The 22,718-nt window shown below is 45.8% G+C and overlaps 1 protein-coding gene across 1 annotated transcript in view; it reads left to right on the top strand.

Moving 5' to 3' along the window:
* Positions 1–22,718, top strand: part of LOC138503500 (astacin-like metalloendopeptidase) — a 485,620-nt gene that overhangs the window by 91,519 nt on the left and 371,383 nt on the right. Inside the window, exon 3 of the mRNA XM_069623281.1 lies at positions 13,020–13,118. Coding sequence (XP_069479382.1) covers positions 13,020–13,118 — 99 coding nt within the window. The remainder of the gene's footprint in view (positions 1–13,019; positions 13,119–22,718) is intronic.

Genomic DNA, 22,718 nt, shown 5'->3' with positions numbered 1-22,718 from the left:
ACAATTTGTTTTAAAGGTATATTTAAGTGTGGGACATGATAAAGATTTTGGAATTTACCTAGTAACCAACATTTTTTGAAATATTGCCTGGTGTAAAGCAGACTGAGACAGGAGTAGTCGTTCTTAGTCATGTTCTGTTTTGCCTGCATGCCACAGTAAGACATACCGAGACTGGCAGCACCAAAAGGCCAATCTTACCACGTAATAACACTTACCATGATTACTTTATTGTAGATCCTCAGAAGAATATACAATGCGCAGTAAGAAATGGCTAGACTGGCTGCATCCAAATGTCAGTCTAGTCCGATAATAACAATCATAAATGCCCTGTAGAAATGACATGCCACATTAAGGAATGACTACACTGGCTGTACAAAAATGCGAGCCTAGCCACTAAACCTATATCATGGACACCCACAGTGATGCAACAGCTTTCGGGCTGATTGGGATTTACCTGGTTGACCTACAGAGCTGTAGCAGGACAGAACAAAATACAGTAAACTGTGTCCGTGGCTTCACAGTTAACAAAGGCCCAGCAATTACTTATCATTGTTGGCACCTTCATTTGTACACGTACATTTGTAGCCAATTGCAATCATGATGGGGTAAGTACTTGCATGTCAGGCTAGTGGTTGGATGGCTGGGGGGGGACTGGAGTCGGCTCATTCAGCAGTTCTTGGGTGGATGCTTTCAGACCTAAGGGAGAGAATTAACATCTGGTAACATTGAAGATGCACTAGAATAGTAACATTAGAATGTGGAAATTAGATGTCCCCACACAAGTGTGTTTGCCCTCCAGTCTCTGAAGATGGTGCCTCCCCCAACATTTTAAAGGTTATCCCCCACTCCTGAAATTTTAGCGTAGGTCCATGCCTGGATGCCCATTACGTGATGGCGCACCCCCTACCGACCCATGCGCCTGACATATCCACTCTTCTTGCCACTCGCATGCTCCAACCCCCTGAATCCGGTCCCTGTGGGACCACAGCGATCCCACCCAGCGTTACCTCCACATCCCTATTCCTCATCCCAGTGATAATGCATGAGGCAAGGTGGGTCGTGGGCAAGTACTCGGATGAGAAAGAGTAGGACTAACAGATTACTGATAAGTAATCTAGGCATTGAACACAAGCGCACACATTCACACGTGCACCCATCCACTTCACTCACACCCTGCCACCATCATGCACTCATCTCGCACACATTACATAATATTTATATACACACACCTTTCATGTACGCACATTTGCATAAACAAAAAACATGCTCTTACCTTTTCCAAAATCCGTTGATGCGCCAAGGAACTCCTCTGCACTGCAGGTAGGCATCTCGGGCTCCAATGCTTCATGCACGCAAGGAACCAGCTCTGGTTTCTGTCATGCGCAGAACAGGGGAGCCAGAGCCTGCCATGTCCTGTGGGGAATGGGTTTGGAAATAACGGAAATAATTGCTTTCTGAAGTCAGAATGTCAGCTAAGGATGAGCAAGATTGCAACCTGACAAAGTTGATGATCCTGGAAAGCATCTGTACCAGAGGGAACATGATCTGGTTACCCATTCAACTGGGCCCCCTGGACGAAGAAACTAAAAGTCCAAATGAACATGAAGGAAGCTTGCCTGAACTCCATTTGCCTTTATCATCTTTAACCACGCCAGTTCCCACCCCTTTGTTCTCCTCCTGCCATGGTTGCAGTGTTAGATATCCTGGATGTGGGAGTAATTTGCGTCAAATCACATGACTATGGAACTTCAATGGGTACAGCTAACAGAACAGAAAGCTCTTTGATATTTCGAGACAGGGCAATATGAAGAAATGCGAGTTGTTAGCACAGCTGGCAGAGAAAGAGGGAAGCAATTGTGAGTTGGGAATGTTGCCCGCCACTGCAGGGTTAATGATAGCCCTGCCCACAAAGAGACAGGCGTCATCACGCACTTTCAGCGAAAGGGGTTTTTGGGAAAGGCGCACATAGCGCAGTGAATTTGAAGTTGTAAAAGAAGGTTGCTGACCAAATCCTGTGTGTGTGTGTGTGTGTGTGTGTGTGTGTGTGATATTATTTTCCAGCCCGATCCCAGGCACCACTGGCGACGAGTACCGTCCCAGCCCACACACGAGTCCTCCGCACCAGAATTCCGCTGGACTCCTTTGGCCTAGTGCTGGCTACCACTCCTCCTCATCCCATGACCACAGCGATCCCACCGCAAGGGCTTCATGTTTCCCCTCTGCCTGCAGGCACCTGCCCTCCGGCAGGCGGCACATAACCGCATCGGGCAGGCCGCACGTTCCTCCCCTTCCTGCCGTGCACCGAAGTCGGGCAGTCTGCCCATTACGCCACTTCCTCCTCACCGAGCCGGTGACCCGCGGGGCCCACATTCCAAACGAGCAGCCCGCCCTGATCCTTCATAACTCCTGACCACGCCGGCAGCCCGCCGCACCTCGAGTTAACACGCAGCCATGAGGAACGGCTAATGCATCTCACAGGAAACTGCCAGCCCCCTCCCAAGGGAACGCCGAGTTATCAATCTCCTACAACTTGCGGTAAATCAACGGTGAGTGGATCCCCGACCCCACTCACAGGCCGGTTGCTGTAATTACATACATGCGAAAGTACTGTTCGCCCGTGCATAAGGCCCAACACGCCTACTCCTCACTGGCCCACGTGGTTCCCCCCCCATCTAACTGAGCCACTGCCATGCTGCCATTTTGAAGGTTTTCCACCCAAGGGGGTGAGGTATTTGCACAAATACCCCACATACAGGGGTAGTCCTCCTACACTAGCGCCACAAAAGCCAGACACAACTCGGGAGGAGCAACCCAGCATCATCCCAGCCAGCCCGCGCAACCCAGTCCATCCAGCTACGGATGCCACCGCCATTCACCACGACGCCACAAGCCACGAAGGGGCCAAGGTGGACTGAGTGGATGGAAGACTTCCAACACTTTGTGAGGGTCGGGAGACGGCGACTGGCCTCACATAAGGGACATCTTCCTTAATCTAGTCGGGAGGGTGGGGGGATAAAGACCATTGTGAAGACAATCCCAGCAGCTGAACAAAACGCTTTTGCAGCGTTAATCAAAGCCCTAGACAAGCTACTCCTAATCGAGCCAAATCACGATTATGAAAGATACCTTTTCAACCAGTTTCCTACGGTGACTGGGAACACGGTGGGCAAATTCATTACCCACCTAAGAGTGAAAGGAGCGCAATGCCAATTTGATGCATTTTCTCTGGAAGAAGCAATAAGCCTTAGAGTCATAGAAGGCTGCCTATCACCCGCACCCAAAAAGCAGTTGTTAAAAAAAAAAAAAAAAAAAAAAACACCATCCACGAAGTCAGTGAGCTTGCTCGCATATTCGAAAGAGTTGATGCACCAGCCGCATTCATGACCAGCACTAACAACCCAAAACAAGATACAACGGAACTCCTAACCGCTGTCCAACCACCTTGCCTAAACGACAAAAATCCATACCCATACAGGCCACAAACCCAGCAAATACCACGTCAACAGAGACTGTTATCGCTGCGGCATGGCATTTCCACACTCAGGATTCTGCACAGCGTTGTCACAAAGGTGCACAAACTGCGGGAGGGAAGGACATTTTCAATCCGTATGTAGAGAAGGGAAACCTTTCCCTGCGATGCCACCATTATCGCCAGTCAGAATGTCTCGCCGCCAGATGCGTCTCCAATATGGATCACAAAGATACGATCAACAAAACCAAAAGCGATATGTAAGAGCTGTTTACGGGTACCAAGATCATGAATTCGCTCATGCACCCGACTACACAGGATGGACACATCTAACAGAGGAATACGACCACCCTCCATAAGGGTGTGGTGAGGACACTTACTACTATGATCCACCAGCATCCGCATACTATGCACTATACGATCCGCACAATCGAGAGGAATATGTCAACCTTGTGCTTGACAATGAAGAGGCCAGGGAAGCCCCAAAAATACCATCAAAATGGAGAACACCCTTTTCCACTTCATGGTAGACTCGGGCGCCACCGTGAACATTATGGGTGAACAAGACTATATAAAAATCCCAAGTCCACCAATACTTGCACCTTCACACTCCAGAATCTTCCAATGGGGTGCAGCCACACCCCTTCAGACAATTGGATACTTCACCACCATTCATGTGATTAGATCCCTCACAAAAGGGAGATGCCTGCTTAGTTATCACACCGCCTCTTGCCTAGGCCTGATCGAGATCCACGTGGGAGCTGGAGACGCAATCACCTCAACCACGATCCGCCAAGAGCCGAAGGAACAGATCAGAACAGTAGTCCACGAGCAACCATCTACCCTAGTCTCAAAGACTGACATCGCACTAAAGTTCCCAAACATATGCATTGGCCTTGGGGGAAACTCAAAGGTCCCCCAATCAAGCTGCACTTAGACCCCAGAGTGAGACCCGTGCCACAACACCCGCGGAGAGTCGGTTTTCACCTCCAAGAGGCAGTGTCACGCGAACTTCAACAACTACTCGCTGATGGCGATCATCGAACCAGCAACAGGACCAACTCCATGGGTGTCCCCCCCCTGGTCGTAGTGCCCAAAAAAGGGGGCATATTACGCCTGTGTGTGGACATGAGAGTAGCAAACACTGCCATCCAGCGTGAAAGACACCCAGGCTCATGCATCGAAGACATGATTGTGCAACTGAACAATGCCCGCATGTTCTCAAAACTCCATTAAGACAGGGCTACCACCAACTGGAATTGCATCCTGACTCCAGAGCAATCGCAACCCATGACCGGTTATTCAGATATCGCAGACTAAATTTTGGCATCTCCTCAGCCGCTGAAACGGTACGACAAATCAGGCCAATACGTGGAACCCTAAACTACAGCGACATTCTTATTTTGGGCTCGTCAAAAGATCATGACACCGCCCTATTTGCCACTTGTGAGGCAATACAAGCCGCTGGCCTCACGCTTAATATTGAAAAATGCCATTTCAGCAAGGCAAAGCTCACATTTTTTGGACACATCTTTTCAAGTAAAGGAATGATGCCTGACCCTGAGAAAGTGGACACCATCACAAACCTCCAAGAACCACAACAGGCTGCTGATGTCTGCTCCTTCCTCGGTATGGCTGGCTACTGCACCAGGTATATCCACACTATGCATCCCTCACAGAACCACTCAGGAAGCTGCTACAGAAGGAGGCAATTTTTGACTGGACTCCAGATGCAAAAGTGCTTTCAACGACTTCAGGAAAGCCCTCACTGAGGCACATCGTCTAGCATATTTCAACCTGACCTGGCACACGGAAGTGATAGTAGACGTGAGTCCAGTAGATCTGGTGCGATCTTGGCACAGACAAGCGGAACAGACTTCAACCCCAGGCACGTGGTTGCATATGCAAGCGGGGCATTATCTACCTCGGAAATGGCATACTCCCAGGCAGAAAAGCCTAGCCTCAGTCTGAGCATGTGAACATTTTCCTTTCTAATCAGAAAAAGATTTACCCTAAAAACAGATCACCAAGCACTGTCTGTTTAGCAATCCACACACCAAAATGCCTCCAAGAATAGAATGCTGGGGCACTCGCCTGCAAGAATATGACTACAATATAATTCATCCACCTGGAGCTGAACCCTGCCGACTACCTGTCATGACACCCGGAAGGTGCCCCACTAACCAGGAGAGGGGATGTTGCATATGTCAACTACGTGGCGCTGAACTCACTACCACCTGCGCTCTCCATAGAAACAGTCGCTGCAGCATCGGCGGCGGACCCCACTATTGCCCTCACCAATAGCCTGACGTCAGCCAACAAGTGGAGAGACCACCGACTAGCAATGTTGGCCCACCTGGAGGTGTGCAGAGAAGAAATTGAGACTAGCGAGACTACACAATGAACTAGCGGTAAAAGACCACTATCCTGCTCAGAGGATGCTGTATTGTAATCCCGGCTGCTCTGAGGAAAGATGTCATCTGCACCGCATATGAAGGTCACAGAGGAGCCGAAAATACAAAGGCAACTGAGATGTCACGTCTGGTTCTCATTCCTAGATGCCACAGTGGACGAATGGGTCAAACTGCCACGCCTGTCAGTGCACATCCCCAGCCAAACCTCCGGCACCTCTACAACACCCAAATACCAGGCCACCCTTGGGAAAGAGTGGCCATAGAATTTTACGGACCAACAGAGTCAGGCGAATATTTCCTACTCCTGATAGACGAACACTCATGATTCCCCATTGTGAAGAAAGTAGCCACTACAGCATTTCCCCAAGTGGCCTCAATACTAGAGGAATTCCTGAGCGAATGGGGAATCCCCAGAGTGATTAAGTCGGATAATGGACCACCTTTCTGTGGATATGAATTCACAGCGTTAGCAAACAATCTAGGCTTCAAACACCTGAAGATTAAACCCTCAAGCAAATGGAATGGGGGAACGATTCATGGCGTCAAAGACAATTCAAAGGGCCCGAATAGAAGCAGTCAACCCACATCAAGCAATATGCCGACTCCTTAGAGATTATCAAAACACGCCCCACGAAGCCACGAACAACAACGCCCGCCGAACTCGTGGTCCAGTACGAGGCACGCACACGTGTCCCAGGAAACCATCAGCGACAGCAAACCCAGATGCGGAAATACTGCAGCGAGACGCTGAAGGAAAACTGACAGCGAAGCAGGACACTGACACAAGGCGGAAGGCGACGCCAAAAGACTTCCATATTGGAGATGAGGTGCTGGTACAACAGCCCATGTTACGAAAGACGGACTTTCGATATTCTCCGAGCCCAATGAGTCACAGCGATAAAAGGAACAATGGTGACAGCCCAAAACCAGGACAAGGCCATCACCAGGAACTGCCAACAGACTTGTGGATTCTGCCAAACGAAGATGCTAACAGAACAGATCTAGCGGAGGATGCTCAGAATGGCAGAGAAACAGAGGAACGCCACAAGAGACCGCAGCAAGTCATTAGGAGACCAACATGACTGGTCGAAGAATGCTAAGAGGACGTTTGGACATTTTGTCCGGGGGTGGTGTTGCCCGCCACTGCAGGGTTAATGATGGCCCTGGCCACAAAGAGGCAGGCGTCATCCCGCACGTTCAGGGAAAGGGGTTTTTGGGAAAGGCGCGCTTGGCGCCAGTTAAGTTGAAGTTGTAATAAAAGAAGGTTGCTGACCAAATCCTGTGTGCGCAATTATTTTCCAGCCCGATCCCGGGCAACAGGGAAGCTTCGGAGACTTGTGCAATGAGAAATCTGAAAGGTTGTTTTAACGGGGAATTAAGTGACCCCTATCCTAGTAGGATATTGCAGGGGCAAATTTCTTGTCGTGGGAACAGACTAATGTTGTGCAACATGGGTTTGATAACTCCCGCACTCACTTAGAAGCGGGTGGAGTCTGGCATGAATTGATATATAAACCATAAATAAGCATGTCTAACACCATGGTTGGGGCTCTAAATGGATGGATGCCTTTACTACTTCTGCATTCACTTCACCATACATGCACTATGTCACATTTACTTCATATCACTACTTCTTTTGTATTTCATTTGTTCTAACATTCACTTTGTCATTACAGGGGTAGAACGCCTGAAACCCCCACTTTTCTCACCTATATTCTTCCTGCTACCCCACCATGAACCCAACTCTAACCTCAACTCTAACCTTACAGCTAACCGCACCATATCCATTTCCACCATTTCATTGTGAAAATGAAGAAAAAATAAAAGTAAGAAATACATGCATGAAGGACTAAATGTCTGACGAAGTGAATGCAGAAGAAGTTGTTTAGGTGCGGTAAATGGTGGGGGGGTACCCCAAAAAACTATTGGATTTCTCACTCAGTAAGGCAGAAGGGCCACGGAAAACATCAGAAATAGATTGAACAAGTCCCCAAACCAGAGTGTAGGTTTTATGGGGTCAGCTCCAACAAGATTATTGGAGGTGATGAGACAAGTGGCAATAGCAGTGCCAGCATTCAGGGTAAGACTTTAAAATACAACCGGCATCCAGTCTAGCCTAGTCTGACGTGACACTGATCGACTTTGAGAACAAGTCTTAGTCTTGCTTGGAGTCGATGGGATTAAATCCAAAATCTTAGAAAATATCCACAGAAAACCACTAGTTCCTTGAGTGTGGAGAAATATTCAGAGGGTGGCCACCCTGCGGATTATGATGGGACCTTTTTCTATATCAGACCAAATGCCCATGAAATCCAAGGATCTCCTAAGTTAAAGCATGGAATCCGTTAATGTTGTCAGGGGTTTCACTGGCCACATTACAAAAAAGGTGACTTAATACGTTAAAGAAGGTGGAGATTCAGGAAGGTCTTTTGGACAAAGGCCTTCTTTGAAATCTTCAGATGTAGCATGTTACCTCTGAAATCATAATGTTGGTGTGCATTGTGACTAGGCCACTGCCTAATACAGCCTGCTGAGTAGTGTGCTCTTGAAGATGGGAGGATGACATGTGACCCGGAAAGAGAGGGACGGACTGGGACAGACTGCCCACATCCACGATGAATATGGAGCCATGCAGAGAGAACATAAAATGCAATCGTGAGGTATTTATGCTTCTGCGCCCTTCCCTGCCGTCAAGTTTCTGGCATTGCTTGTGGAAAGGAGGACCCACAGGGCCTGGCGCTGCCTAAAATACTGAGTCCTCAGGGCGCAAGCTCACAGTGAGCGACTGTGTTTCCTGGGCTGCAGAGAAAAGCACCCTCCAGCATTACAGGTGCCATTGCCTGGCAACATCCACAAACAAAGGAATGCACCATGACCGTTCTGCGGCCTGCGCCGAGGCCGTCAGTGCTTGCATACTCCCTCAACTTTCCGCAGAAAGAAAACAAAGCGGGGGGCAGAGGGCAAATCAAATGGCAGGCAAATAAAACATGGAACAAAAATGATACTTTTGAAGAGCACCTTATATGAACTCTTAAAAGTGACACGTAGAACACTAATGCATACTTATAAGAAGAAAGTAGCTAAGGACAATAAGAACATCCAGCATAGAAGGTTCTGGAGGCAGAAGTCCAACATCCACAATGTTGGAGAACATATTCTCGCCAAAAAAACTTTCTTCAAACTTCATAAGAACCCCCTTTGTCAGGAGAAATTATGGGGTAGAAAGAAGAAAAAATCCCATCTAATATATTGTCTGATCACTGCTGGTCAAGAAAAGTTTGACCTCCAGATCTCACTCCCAAGAAATCTGAAGACCTGAACGAATACAAAAACTGCATTATACATGGTACCAATAACCTCACAAAGCACTACGCAGTAGCATCTTTAGACACGATTAAAGCTTTTCTATAAAATGGCCATGTCTAGAAGCCACTTTGTATAAATTCGGACTAGGAACAGATTTCATTAGATGGGTAATGTTATTGTACAACAAACCTATAGCAAGAGTCAAAACGGGTAGCCAGATATCGGAGCCATGGTAGCTGGGGAAAGGTATGACAGGGATTCCCCCTGTCCCCCACGCTTTTTATTCTAGCTTTTAAAGCAGCATACCTCGGGCAAGAATATGCAGAAGCAGGTATAATGTTGGAGGGCAAAAACCATCTGGTCTCCACGTAAGTGGACAACCTGCTGCTCTACATACAACACACAAAAACAAACTTGGAATACAAATTAGAGATGCTAGACAGATTTGTGGAACTATCAGGCATCACGATGAGCCCAGATAAATTGTCTGTTCCCACTGGCAGGTCTCGGAGCTGGCAGAAAACTAGCTACTGGTGTTACGGTATTAGGCTATTTGACCTAAAACATTTGAACTTTTGACCAAATTGACCTTTTTTGCATCCGGATAGTGACATTTTTGTTTTAGTCAAATCGTTTAATAACTACTTACCTGAACATGAGGTGCAGGGATGTCCTTGCTCCTCATGTTCATGTAAGTAGGTCAAAAGAGGGTTGCAGGGGTGTCACCCGCATCCTTGACAATGGACGTCAATTTGGTAAAAAGGTCAAATGTTTTTAGGTCCAATTGCTGAGGGTAATTTGTGAAAGGTCAGACATACCCAAACCGGTGTTACAGATACAATGGCACACAAACACCTTTGGGTGGATGTCTATCTCAAACAACAAGGGAGCATGAGAACAATACCCTACAAGCACTACGTGATGTTGAAAAGTCCATGAACTTGTGGTCTCAACTTCATGTTTCTCATGGGCAGAGCCTCACTATTGAAAATGGTGGTGTTGCCCAGAATGCTGAATTTCTTCTGTAATATTCCGTACTACATACCCAAGAAGTTCTTCACAGAATGAGTCTCAATATGTAGAAGATTCCTATGGCACAATAGCAGGAGTAGGCTAGCTTTGTCCACATTATGCCACCCATACAAAAGTTGAGGGATTCAACTGCCTAATTTCGATTCTATTTTCTAACTAGCCAATTGCAGATTGTAGAAAATTGGCTATCGGATGAACTCTCACTAGATTCCGCTCTGCTACAGGAGCCCAGCAGGCCCTACTTCCTTAAAGAAGTCCTATGGTTAAAGAATGCCCACCTGACACGCCCCCATCACTTGTGCATATTCGGGAAAAGTATCTGGCAAAGAGCATGAGCGCTTTGAATCACTTGCCTGTGTATATGCACTATATAAATGATCAATACATACCATTACTTGCAAAATATTTAAGCTGAACACCCCATTTTCTGCACACATTCCACTGGTTACATTGGAAGCGCACACACAACAAACGAGGTTAAATACACTGGGAGCCCTTGGGGGTAGCAACCGTAGAGGACTTGTTCACAAAAGGCGACGTAACAAGTTTTCAAGACTTAAACGGGCATACACAAGGGGAAATACATCACATACATGAAAATGGTAAAAGCACTCCAATCAAAACGGCCAGAACTAATGCACCAAATGGACTCTACCAGCACGGTAGACGCCTCTCGCATATACGAGTTGCTTATCTCTAGCATGACAGATGGTGTACTACAGGTGCAGGAAAAATGGAAAGGAGACGTTGGTGTACAATTCACAGAAAGTAGCTGGAAAAACATCCTGTGATACCAAGTATCCAGAAATGCTAGGCTGCAGCAGATACAACTATTTATCACACACAGGGCGTACCTCACACCTAGCAACATGTCAACATTTTACAATGCTTGGACACAAAGCTGCCCTAAATGCAAGGTGCCAGAAGTGGGCATTCTGCATATGTTCTGGGCATGCCCGATAGTCCAACACTACTGGGAAGCTATGGCAATCAAATTAGCCCAGACATTATATTGAATGTGCAATCCTCAGCAGCATGCTCACTGGGAAGATTCACCAGGAAGAAATGTGCAAAACATTTTGGGACATTTAAAGATCTAGCATACATATTGGGGAAACGCAGAATAGCCATGGTTTGGAAATTGCCAAAGAACTTGAGGGTGGAACTTTGGTGGGCAGATTTGTATAGATGGGCGACGACTTAATCTCAAGTTTGGCAGAGGGCGATCACCACGGCCCAAACGGACAGCATAACTGTAATGATGCCCTGACAGGGAATTTAAGTACAACAGTGTACTTTATTTATACTACATGAAAAGTAACATAGTTAATAACAATAAGTCTAATGACTTCAGCCCCACGAAACGGCTCCCTTCTCCAGCTGCTGCGCCAACCATCGTTCTACGCTCCCCTGCATTCCTTTTGTCAAAACATGCATTCCAGACACATGCCATAAACACTCGTGCCTCGGAACACGTGCTACTAAGCCAATGCTACAATAACGCATTTGCAAGAATGGAAAACACTAATACAGGCAGTATTCGCATCCAAGGGCTATGCCGAGTCTCATTCCAATCCTAAGCAATTTAAGCGAGTCAGAATGCATTCTGGCATATGTAGTTAATTGTGGCCCAATTCTTAACCCTTTTCAAGACCTTTTTGGTACTTAAGACCTATTCTGAATGTGGTGCATTCTTTTGAAGTTGGTAGGAATGTGCCACTTTCAGAATACATGTGGCGGTTACTAGGATGGGTTGGAAACCAACCTAGCAACTGCCTCATTCGTTACCTGGCTTTTTAGAAGGGTATTCTTGTGGCACTCCTCCAGTTTTATATGTGCGCTAAAATCGCGCAAATATACGGTACCATTTTGGTGCCGTTGTACTGGAGGAGTGCCACAAGAAGCCTTGTTTGGTGTATATCAAAATGTTCATACAAAACACACGGGTGTATTTGAACACTTTCTTTTACACCAAAGCAAGCAGCTTCAACGTTGAAGCTGCTTACTTTGGTGTATAGGTAAGTGTAAGTGTTCATATACACCTGTGTTCTCAGCAGCATTTTGTAAAATGATGAATGTCGTTTTACAAAAATGCTGCCGAGATTTCAAGATTGCGCCCGTTATAACTAAAACAGACGAAATCCTGAAGGTCCACTGTCGTGTACTAAGGACGCGCAGGCCCACTTGAGAATACTGGTGGAGCCTGGGCCTCTTCATTTGGTGCAGTGAATCGTGCTCTTTAGTACTTTCACTGCGCCAAGTTTTGAATCGCGCCTTGAGTGTGACGGTGCTTTGTGGGGCATTGTGCTTCTGTACTTGGGTAGAGTGCATTATGTGGCAACCAGTAGTTTTGCATTATTCGCACTGCAGGAGTCTGTGCCTGAGGATCTTTGAGGGAAACGGAGGCAATACTCGAAGGGTCAATGTTCATGTGGTTTTCCTGAGCAAAGCTTTTGGCCAGTCGGGGATGCCCAACCCCATACTGGAAATATGTCCGATTTTCAGGATCCCCCTCATTAATATTCATGAGAGAATTGTGCATGCAATAATTGTAATGTATGGACATTTTTTCTTATTAATTTTGATGAGGGATATTCTGAAAACCTGTCAGGATTTTGGCCCTGGAGGCTTGCAGTTGGACTAACCAATTATCCCGTCTAACGTGGGTGTAGGATCAACAAAATATGTGACCTGAGAAGCAGTTCTGTCTATGCAGTCACAATACATCAAGTCGACTTCAGTGCTTGTTTCTTTTTTGTTTTTCTCATTACTTACTTGCATACAACTTTTTCACTCAGGAGACATTACAGAGACTGACAGCAGAGAGACTGAGAGCACAGAGATTGACAGCACCCGGGTGGACACCATATTTAGTAAAATTAGGAAAATCAATGAAGGTAAGTAGAGTGTTGCTGAAAGAAAAATTTATGTTGGGCCGAATTGTAGCCACACAATGGCAGAATGAAACCCCTGTTGGTGGAAAAACACTGCATATTCTCTGAAAATGCACTAATTTGTCTGTTATACATTTCTTGAGAAAGTTGTTATATCAAATATCCCAAAAACGAATATGCAAAATTGAGCTTTCACAGCTTTTGAATTTTCTCGTTTTCATTGTGTAAACTATAATTTAAATATGTCACATTTCCTGATTGGTGTAAAAATATGATTCTGGATTCCACGATAGCCGCCAGTCAGTAAAGTCACAGCCATGCAAGCTCCAACCCCCATAAAGAAGCCCAGCTCTGCGTAAACAAGCTGCAAACCCAGCACTCAGAAAAAGTGTAAGCCGCACAACTCTGGTGGCCCAGCAAAGAAGCGGAGTCTGGGAAATACAGTTGACTAGGCAACAGCGTGGAGTCGGCTGACACCTGTTAAGACAGTTTTTCTCAAGCCAAGGGGCTTAGTAAAACCATGAAGCAGCACAAGACTACACTCTGGGGGAAAATAAGTACTATCACAGATCATATAAACACATTATACAAAAACACCACACTATGCTTGAAGGTACACAGACCAAAGCATATGACCTAACGGGAGTTCTAGGGAAGCCAAACCAATAGTTACTTTGGTTGATTACTTTCAGTAATATAGGCGTAGTAGACCCTAGCAGTTGTACAGTGATGCTCAGCAAGAAATAAAGTAGTAAACCAACTGAACAATATGCTTTTTGTGAATAGTTGAACACTTCTTCTAGGAACAGTAAAACACATTTTAACTCTGATTCAGGATAAGTGATTCTAGGGGAGTTGGACCTTTGGGAGTAATATTGAATTACAGTTGCCTTTCAGTTCACAGACTAAGGGAAGCAAGAACTCTAACTTATTTTGGTATAACACAGTTATACTAAAGGCAGGTAAAACCTATAAACTTTTTACAGGAGATATGAGCAACTTAAAGGCAGGTTTAAACCTAAGACTGTTTTTGTGTCGGTTTAAAACAGACCAGGGAAAGCAAAACCAAGTGTTACTTTATTAATGACTCAAAGTTATTCTAGGTAGGTAAAACCAATGCAAACTTATTCTGGACAGTAACAGCAAATCAGGGGAAGTAAGACCCAGTTAGGGGACACTCATACATTTTATCCTAACAAGAATAGTGAAGTGAAAACAGCATTACTTTTGGGATAAGGCACAACCAAACTGCAGGTGAGGAAATTATCTTTGTATCTATTTTCTGTTAGAATGGCGAAACTGTTTCTAAGGAAAGAAACAGGTTACATATACTTTTCTAAATGATTTCAGTAGTGATGCATCTGTATGTCATAATGAGACACTACAATTTAACAGATGTTTGCATTGGCAGAGCTGGATTAGGAAAGGTATATTAAAACTAAATGATTTACTAGATGGATGCAGGATATTGCAATTTGAGGAACTGCAGGATAAGTATAATCTGGGGAGGGGAGGAAGGAGTAGATGTACAAACCTGCTTTTGTTAATCAGAGGATGGGCATGATTTAATAATGCATTGGAAGGGAGACTGGAGATTTGTAAGCTAATGATTGGACAGGAATGCAATGTACGTACATATATGCGTTTCATGTCTATGGAAGTAGGTTATATAGATGCATGGTGTTAATATGGTTGTATCGCAGGATGAATGGAGAGATATTCTAGAGTTGGTACGAATTCCAATTTGGATATGAGTCTACGTCTAATTAGACAGAAGGTAGTTGGCAGGATCTATTGGACACCAGTAAAGATGTTTAAATTGAAGCTGAGGACAGATGAGACTTGCTGGAGTTGTGGAAGGGATAGAGGGACACTATTACATTTACTGTGCCCGAGGATACAGGGATTTGGGAAGGGGGTTATTGATAGAATTGATATGACTTTTGGCATACTTATTCAGAGGTCGGCTGTGAATGTGATTTTGCCCCAACATAAAGGGAGGTGTGTGAACACTAGAAAATGTAATATCTAGGTAGATAAAGCTATGATGGTAGCGATTAAACTGATCCCAGGGTCTGGATTACTAGAAAGAAGCCTATTGTGGAGGATTGGTTGGTGGAATTAGAGATTTCGTCTAAATATGAAAAGATCTCGTTGAAAGACAAAGATGGAGAAGATTATCTTTCGTTATGGGGCCAGTTTAATGCCTTATATGAATGATGAAATCGTATGATGAAAGAAGGGAAGGGAGGAGAGTGAGAAGGCCTTTTTTGTTCCTCTTCTTTCTCTCCTTTTATTGTTTTATGTGATGTGTGGGATATTATATTTACTTCCCTCTATAATTCACATGGGATAGTAGTATAAAAAAAAACACTAGTAAAGATGTATTTACCATTTTCAAATACAACTGAAAGTACATATCCGTCTCCCCAACTTCCCCTTGCCCCCCCCCCCAACCCGGAAGATTTCCAATTGTCTCTGTTGCTCATGGGAATGTCTATGATGTAAATATGTCCGATATTCTTATGTTGTGCGGGCACCATTGTTCCATGTAGTCTGATTGTAGGTAGTCCAGAATCTCTCCCCATTCCTTTGTGAACGTCTCTTTTGTTCCTTGTATTGTATGTGTGAGCTTTTCCATGGTTAGTTGTGCCCATACTTTCTGGAGCCAAGTATAAATCTGTGGGGGTTCTTGTTTTTTCCAGTTTTGGGTAATTGTCGCCCATGCTGCTATGAATAGACCCATAAAGCTTCTCCATTGTGGTTTCCTGAATTTCCTTGCTGCCTGATCTTATTCCATAGCCACACTTTTTCCTCTAGTTCCGCTTCCGGGAATATCTTAATCATTTCCTTCTTGATTGCCATACAGAAAGGTGTGATTCCCCTACAGTCCCAGCAGATGTTTCCACGTGCCCACCTCTGTGCAGCCTCTCCAGCATGTGTTAGGAGTTTGGGGATACATGGCGTGCAACCTTTCCGGTGTGTAGTGCCATTGGATTACCATTTTTTAACCACATTTCCCTTTTTTGGACTGATCGGGTCATTTTGGTATGGTATTCCACAGATCTTTCCATTGCTGTTTGTGGATTTCCTCTACCAATGTCTTCGTCCACTTGACCATGCATGCCCATTTGAGTTCCTCCTCCTGGGAGTTGATGTAGGTGTAGAGCGAGGAGACCAGTTTCCTTGATCCGGAGTTGGATATTAGGAACTTCTCAAATGGCTTGAGTTCTCTTGTGGCTGCTGTTTTGACGGCTGGGGTTGCCAGCCAGTGCCTTAGCTGTTCATATTTGTATCTGTCTGCTTCCGTTAGTTTTAGTATCGATTTTGCATTCTTTAAACGTTCTTATTTCTTCTTTTTGGTACATTTCCCCTATTTTTGTGTATCCCGCTGCCTCCCATTTCTCATAGGCTCCCTGGTCCATTCCCGGTGGGAACTGGGGGTTCCGGCATATGGGTGTGAAGGGGTCCTCCACTGTGGTCATGATGCCGTTTTGTGTTTGTTCATCACAAGCCTCTAGGGTGGTTTTCATGATCTCGCTTACTCGGAAGTTGGGGTGCCTGTGTTTTGTGTTCCATAGAATTTCCTCTAGGGGGATCTGGCTACTGCCCGGTCTTGTGACACCCACACTGTTTATCTCCCAGCCATTCTCTTAGAATCCAGAGTTGTGCCGCCTGGTAATATTTGCGGTGTGGCAAGGACATTCCCCCTTCCCTCGTTGGAGCTGTAAGGGTCGCTCTGGCGATCCTTGTTTTTTTTATTCCATATATAGGATGAGGTTGCTTTGGACAGTGCTTTAAAGAAAGATTTGGGCATTTTGATCGCGAGAGCCTGGAAGTGGTATAGCAATTTGGGAAGGATGTTCATCTTTACTGCCTGAATTCTACTCCACCATGACACCATTAGGGGGTTCCAGCACTCTAGGTCCCTCTTAACCCGTTCCAATAGGGGCAGGTAGTTCCCATTGTATACTGCTTCTATGTTGTGTGTCAGGATTATCCCCAGGTATTTGATTCCCCTTTCCGCTATTGTCAAGTCGAGTGATGCTGCTATTCTCTCGACCTCCGGCCTCTCACCAGCTAAAGGTAACAATTCTGATTTTTTTTTTTTTTTCTTGTTTATTTTTAGACCCGAAATTGCCACAAAGGTTTCCAGCTCTTAATTGCTTGGGGTAATGCCGTCCCCGAGTTCGTTAGGGCTAGCAGCATATCATCTGCGTACGCTATTACCTTGTGTTGTGTGCCTCCCATTTCTATCCCCGTTATGTTGACTGATTCCCTTATTCTAATTAACAGTAGTTCCAGGAATATGGCGTACAGGAGGGGGGGGACAGTGGGCACCCTTGTTTGGTGCCCCGTGTTATGTCTATTTTGTCTGTGACCGCCCCATTTATGGCAATCCTGATTGTTGGGGAGGTGTAATTGGCTTTTATCACTTTTATAAACTGTTCCCCAAATCCCATATGCTTCAGAGTTTTGAATAGTATTGACCACTCCACCCTATCGAAGGCCTTTTCGGCGTCTAGTGAGAGCAAGGCTGCCGGTCTGTGCATGATCCCGGTTTTCGCCACTAGGTGAATTATTCTTCTCAAGTTATCGTGCGTTTGTCTCCCTGGGATAAATCCTGATTGGTCTGGGTTTATTATGGATGGGAGAAGTGGGGATAGCCTATTTGCCAGAATATTGGTGTACAATTTGGCGTCTAAATTAATTAGTGCAATGGGGTGGTATGAGCTGGGGACGGAGGGGTCTTTCCCTGCTTTGTGGAACACCAAGACCTTAGCTTCATTCATTGAGTGAGTCGCATTGCCATTTTCTTTGAAGGAGTTTAGGAGTCTCGTCAAGACCGGATAAGTATATCTGCATATTTTTTATAAAAGGGGGCGGTAAAGCAGTCGGGGCCTGGTGCCTTATCGTTCGGGAGTGCCGCATTTGCCTTTTTTTACTTCCTCTTCCGTGATCGGTTTCTCCAATGCTACTCTGTCTGCCTCGGGGATTTTCGTAATGGGGAGAGATTGCAGATATGTGTCTTGGTCGGTTTTATTTGGATGTTCTGTGGTATATAGTGTTTGGTAGAATTCGCGGAAGACTTTTCCTATGTTCTGGGTTTGTGTTTGTAATTCTCCCTGCGAGTCTCGAATGCTCATTATGTTCATTGTCTTTTTGTTTTTCTCGTAGTTGTCTTGCTAAGAGTCTGTCTGCCTTATTGGCTTTTACATATATCCGTTGTTTAAGGTATTGGAGGGATCTTTCGGCCACTTTGGTGCGTAGCATTTCTAGTTGTCTCTGCGTTTGTTTTAAGGCTTTCTTTAGGGTTCTGGAGGGATGGGACACAAGTTCTTTTTGAGTGTCCGTTATTTTCTTTTCGAGTTCTTTTTCCCAGCGGTGTCTCTGGTTTCCTTTAGTGGCTTTCAGTGCTATAAAGTGGCCGCGGGTTACCGCTTTAAATTCCTCCCAGACAGTGCTTAGTGGGACCTCGCCTGTGTATTTTTGCGTAAAGTATTCTGTTATCTTGTCCCTAATCGTTTCCCCCAGTACCGGGTCCTGGAGAATATCCTGAGGGAGCCTTTTCTCTCTTCAGCAGGGATTCTACTTTTTTCTTCTTTATCGGGGAGTTCAGGCCTCTTATATTGTATGTTAAGATTCTAAGTTTTCCCATTGTGTATTACGGCGTTGTGCATTTCCTGTTTCCCTGTACAGCGAGATCTTTTGCTTCTTCCGGCACATTTCCCCCCCCCCCCTCCCTCCCTGTCCCCTCAACTTCCCCCCAACGTCAAACTTTGAAACAATTAACTTCCCGAGGAGGGCCCGGGTACCTAGGGCGTTGAGCCTATCGCTCCCGGCCCTCAATGCACTCTCTATTAACCTCGCGGGGGATCCTATACCCCGCATTTCCTCAGACCTTCCTAAGTATCTGTTCCAAGGGCTCCTCACCGGGCTGCCTGTTTGTGCTTTCCATAGACATTTTACTATGTTTACTTGATTACCCATTTTTCTTTTTCTTTTGCCTCATCTCCTCCCAGCCCCTCATCCTTTTGTGGCTCCCAGCTCTTGTTCTGTTGGGCACTCCCGTCGGTCCCTCTGTTTGTATGTCCATTATGTGTAGACCTTCGTCGCATGTGGTTACTCTTTGTTTGCCTTCCCAGGTGAATAGAAGGCCTAATGGGAATGTCCATTTGTATCGTATTTCCTTCGCCACAAGTTCTTTAACTAGCGGAGCCATATCTCTCCTTTTTTGCAATGTCACCGAGGTCAGGTCTTGGTACAGGTGGATGTCCGTCCCATTCATCCTGATATGATCCAATTGTCGCGCCCTCTTCAGAATTTGTTCCTTTTGTGGGTATGAGGAGAGGGCTGCTAGGACATCTCTTGGTCTTTCTCCGGGCGCCCCTGTTCTTTTTTGGGCCCACTCAGTGGACCCTGTCTATCCCTATGGAGTCCGCTTCCTGTTCATCCAGAATGTCTCTGAACACTTGCTGGACTGCATTTTTGAGGTCTTTGTCTAGTACTGTCTCCGTAATGTCCTTGATTCGAATGTTACTAGTGTTTTTAGGGGAGGATCTAATTGGGTTTTGGATATAGATTAATAGTTTTATTGTTCTGATGTTATTGAACATAACAGTTATTGTTAGTTTAATGGAACCTGTGTGGTGAATTTGTATTTTGATGAAAATCTAACAAATATTTAAAAAAAAAAGAATGGCAGAACATTTCTACGGTAACACACTTTTGTAAACAGTTCACTCTGAGTCCAACCAACTTCTTTTGCAAGTAACTTTTAAACACGTATTCTCTTTTCTAGGCAAAAGGCCCAAACCTTAGAAATCTTTCCCTTATTCTTGGAGCATGAGTGTTCTCAGTGGCAGAGGGGGGGGGTCACTATTGTCTAATGTCCAATAGGCAGGTCAGGATAGGTTCTTGGGTAGCAATAGTCGGCGTTCCTAAGAGAGACTGCTAGAAAAGGTAAGGACTCTGCTTTAGTTTAGTTAACGGTCCAGGGGTTTCACAGAAGACACCCTAGGAGGATTCTAGCAGGGGCCTGGGTGCAATGGACGGAAGATTCCCAATCACAAAACTCCCCAAAACTACACAAAAATAAGAGTCTTAAGATAAGTAAATACCCAAGCCAGCACCGTACCTCAGCGCACAAGATTTTGCAGCAGGAGGACTTGAGGATCTGCAACCAAAAACCCGGTTGTTGACTTCCTTCATCAAGAAGACAGAAGACCGGACACTGGAAGGATGTTTGCAGCAAGGCTTCCGGGCAGGGTTTTCCTCACAGCTGAATATGGCTCTGTGGATTTGGCGCCTTTTTCAAGAGCACTGAAGAAGACAGATTATCGCTGGTCAGATTCTCGTCATTTGCAAGGTCTAGCACTCTGAGGGAACTTTTCAGACTGGAATCGTGCCTCTATCCAATAGGATGCCCACAAGGTTTCAGTGAGATTCGGAATTCGGAAGGCCGTGCACCGCTGTTATCTCTCCTTTATTGAAATGGGCACATCTTGATCCTGCTATTGAGAACTACCACCCTGTATCTTTGCATCCTGTCCTCATGAAACTGTTGGAGTCAATTGTAACACCTCAGCTTTCTGCCTTTTTGGAAGTCAACCACCTTATCCACCCTCTTCAGGCTGGTTTCTGCCCCGGAAATGGGAACGGAGTCTGTGATGTCTCTTATGGATGACATTGCCCTGCTTCAGGACGGCAGAGAGGTGGGTTCTCCGATTCTCCTTGACCTCTCTGCAGCCTTTGATACTGTTGACCATCAAAAGCTGCTCCACTGTCTCCAAGGGGCTGGAATCTCGGGCATCCCCCTGAAATGGTTTTTCCCCTTTTTGTCCAACTGGCTTTAAACAGTTTCACTTCCCACCCCCTTTCACGTCTTCCCCCTTACAGCTCTGAATTGTGGGGTTCCTCAAGGGTCTGCCTTATCCCCCCCTTCTATTTAATTTATATATGCGTGCCCTGGCAAATTTGATCACCAGCCATGGGGTACACTTTTTTTTCTATGCTGATGAGCCACAGATTCTTTTACGACTCAACGTTCCATCATCTGCGCCCCAAAAAACTTGAGACTATCTGTGGTTGGGGACTGGATGGCCAATAATTGTCTTAAACTCAACAAACAAAACTGAGGTCTTACTGGATCCGGTCCAATAGGGCAGGACAGCCCTGGACTTGCGTACTGGCCTACCTCACTTGCGCCATGCCCTGTACCTACTCCAGTAGTCGAGAGCCCAGGGAATGAAAGTTATGTACTCAGGCTCAGAGAGGCTAAAATCTCTGCCATCTTCCATTTCAGCTTTACTAAGCTGAAAGTGCTGAAAAAGGTTCTTCTGTTTCTGCCGTCTGAGTCCAGGACAAAGATTGTGACGGCATCCATTATGGGCTTCCTAGAATATTTTAATGGAATCTATTTAGGCCAATCAGAGGCTTTATTACAACGGCTACAGATTTTCTAAAATGCTGCAGCTCACCTCTTTGGGAACCCCTAGACTTCCTGCCTTGGACCTACTGCGCCACCGTCACTGGCTCCCAGTCAAGAGCCGAGTCAAACTTAAAATTCTGTGGGCCTCATTTCTAGTTTGGCGGTAGCCGTGCCAGTAAAACCATAAATTTCGTGAATTGTCAGGCACCTGGCTTACCAGTAACAGTGGGGGATTCGAACCTCGCCAGTTTGGGAAGTCTGCACCGGAAAAATGGTATTTCCCCATTTGAGTCCGATAGGTCTCAATGGGGAACATGGAGGCACTGGCACCGTAAATAACTGTGCTGGGTGCTGGTGCCTCCATAATAGTCTGCAAACAGCTGCCATCCTGCCCGCCAGGTCAGACCAGGCGGGCGGGACAGCAGCCGCACGCAGACTCCGAGTGTGCTTGTGTGGTAACAACGATGCCGGTGGGTTTACTCACACAGTTGTTACCGAGCCGTCATGCTCGTAATGAGGCCCTATGACTTGTTCATCGCGCCACTCACAATACTGCGGGCGAGTTTCTTTGATCTAGACTTGTGCCCTACAAAAACAGTAGGCTCCTCTGCTTGGTTAATCAATCTTGGCTGAGCACTCCCAGTTTCCTTTGGGCCACAGCTGGAGGAAGATCCTTCTCAGTACTTATGCTCAGGAATGCCTTGCCATTTACGAGCTCCGTAACATTCCAGAATACTTTCTCATTTGGAAGAATTTCAAATCTCATCTGTTTTTTAGTCCCCCCAGTCTGCAGTTGCCCCCAGCCCTCACTCTCTCCAGCGCCTTGATGCCTCTTGGTCTTCGCGCTCTACAAATACCCCTACAATACAATGGCCTGAGGTGCACCCGCAAGCTCACAGCACGCCATTAGAATGGATCAAAATCCAGGCCTTATTGAGTCTAGTGGGACTCTCATTTTCAGAGTCCTCCAGGTTGATTGGAAGGAAAGGCTACAGCAGACTCCAGTTACACAGCAGGCTCTCCGGTTTCTGGAAATCGCTTTAGCTGCAAATTCTTAATCTTCCTCTTCGGTTTTGGTTCCAGTGGTCAACTACCTCTTCAACTTCCTGGTCCAGACTTTTACCTTGGCTGCACGAACTTGCTATCCTCGGGAGCAAATCCTCAGGGCAGCC

Source organism: Ambystoma mexicanum, chromosome 11, assembly GCF_040938575.1.
Source record: "Ambystoma mexicanum isolate Mex_15411 chromosome 11, UKY_AmexF1_1, whole genome shotgun sequence".
NCBI classification, from domain to species: domain Eukaryota; kingdom Metazoa; phylum Chordata; class Amphibia; order Caudata; family Ambystomatidae; genus Ambystoma; species Ambystoma mexicanum.
The sequence above is the reverse complement of the archived record's forward strand: the minus strand, read 5'-3'. Positions and strand labels throughout refer to the sequence as shown.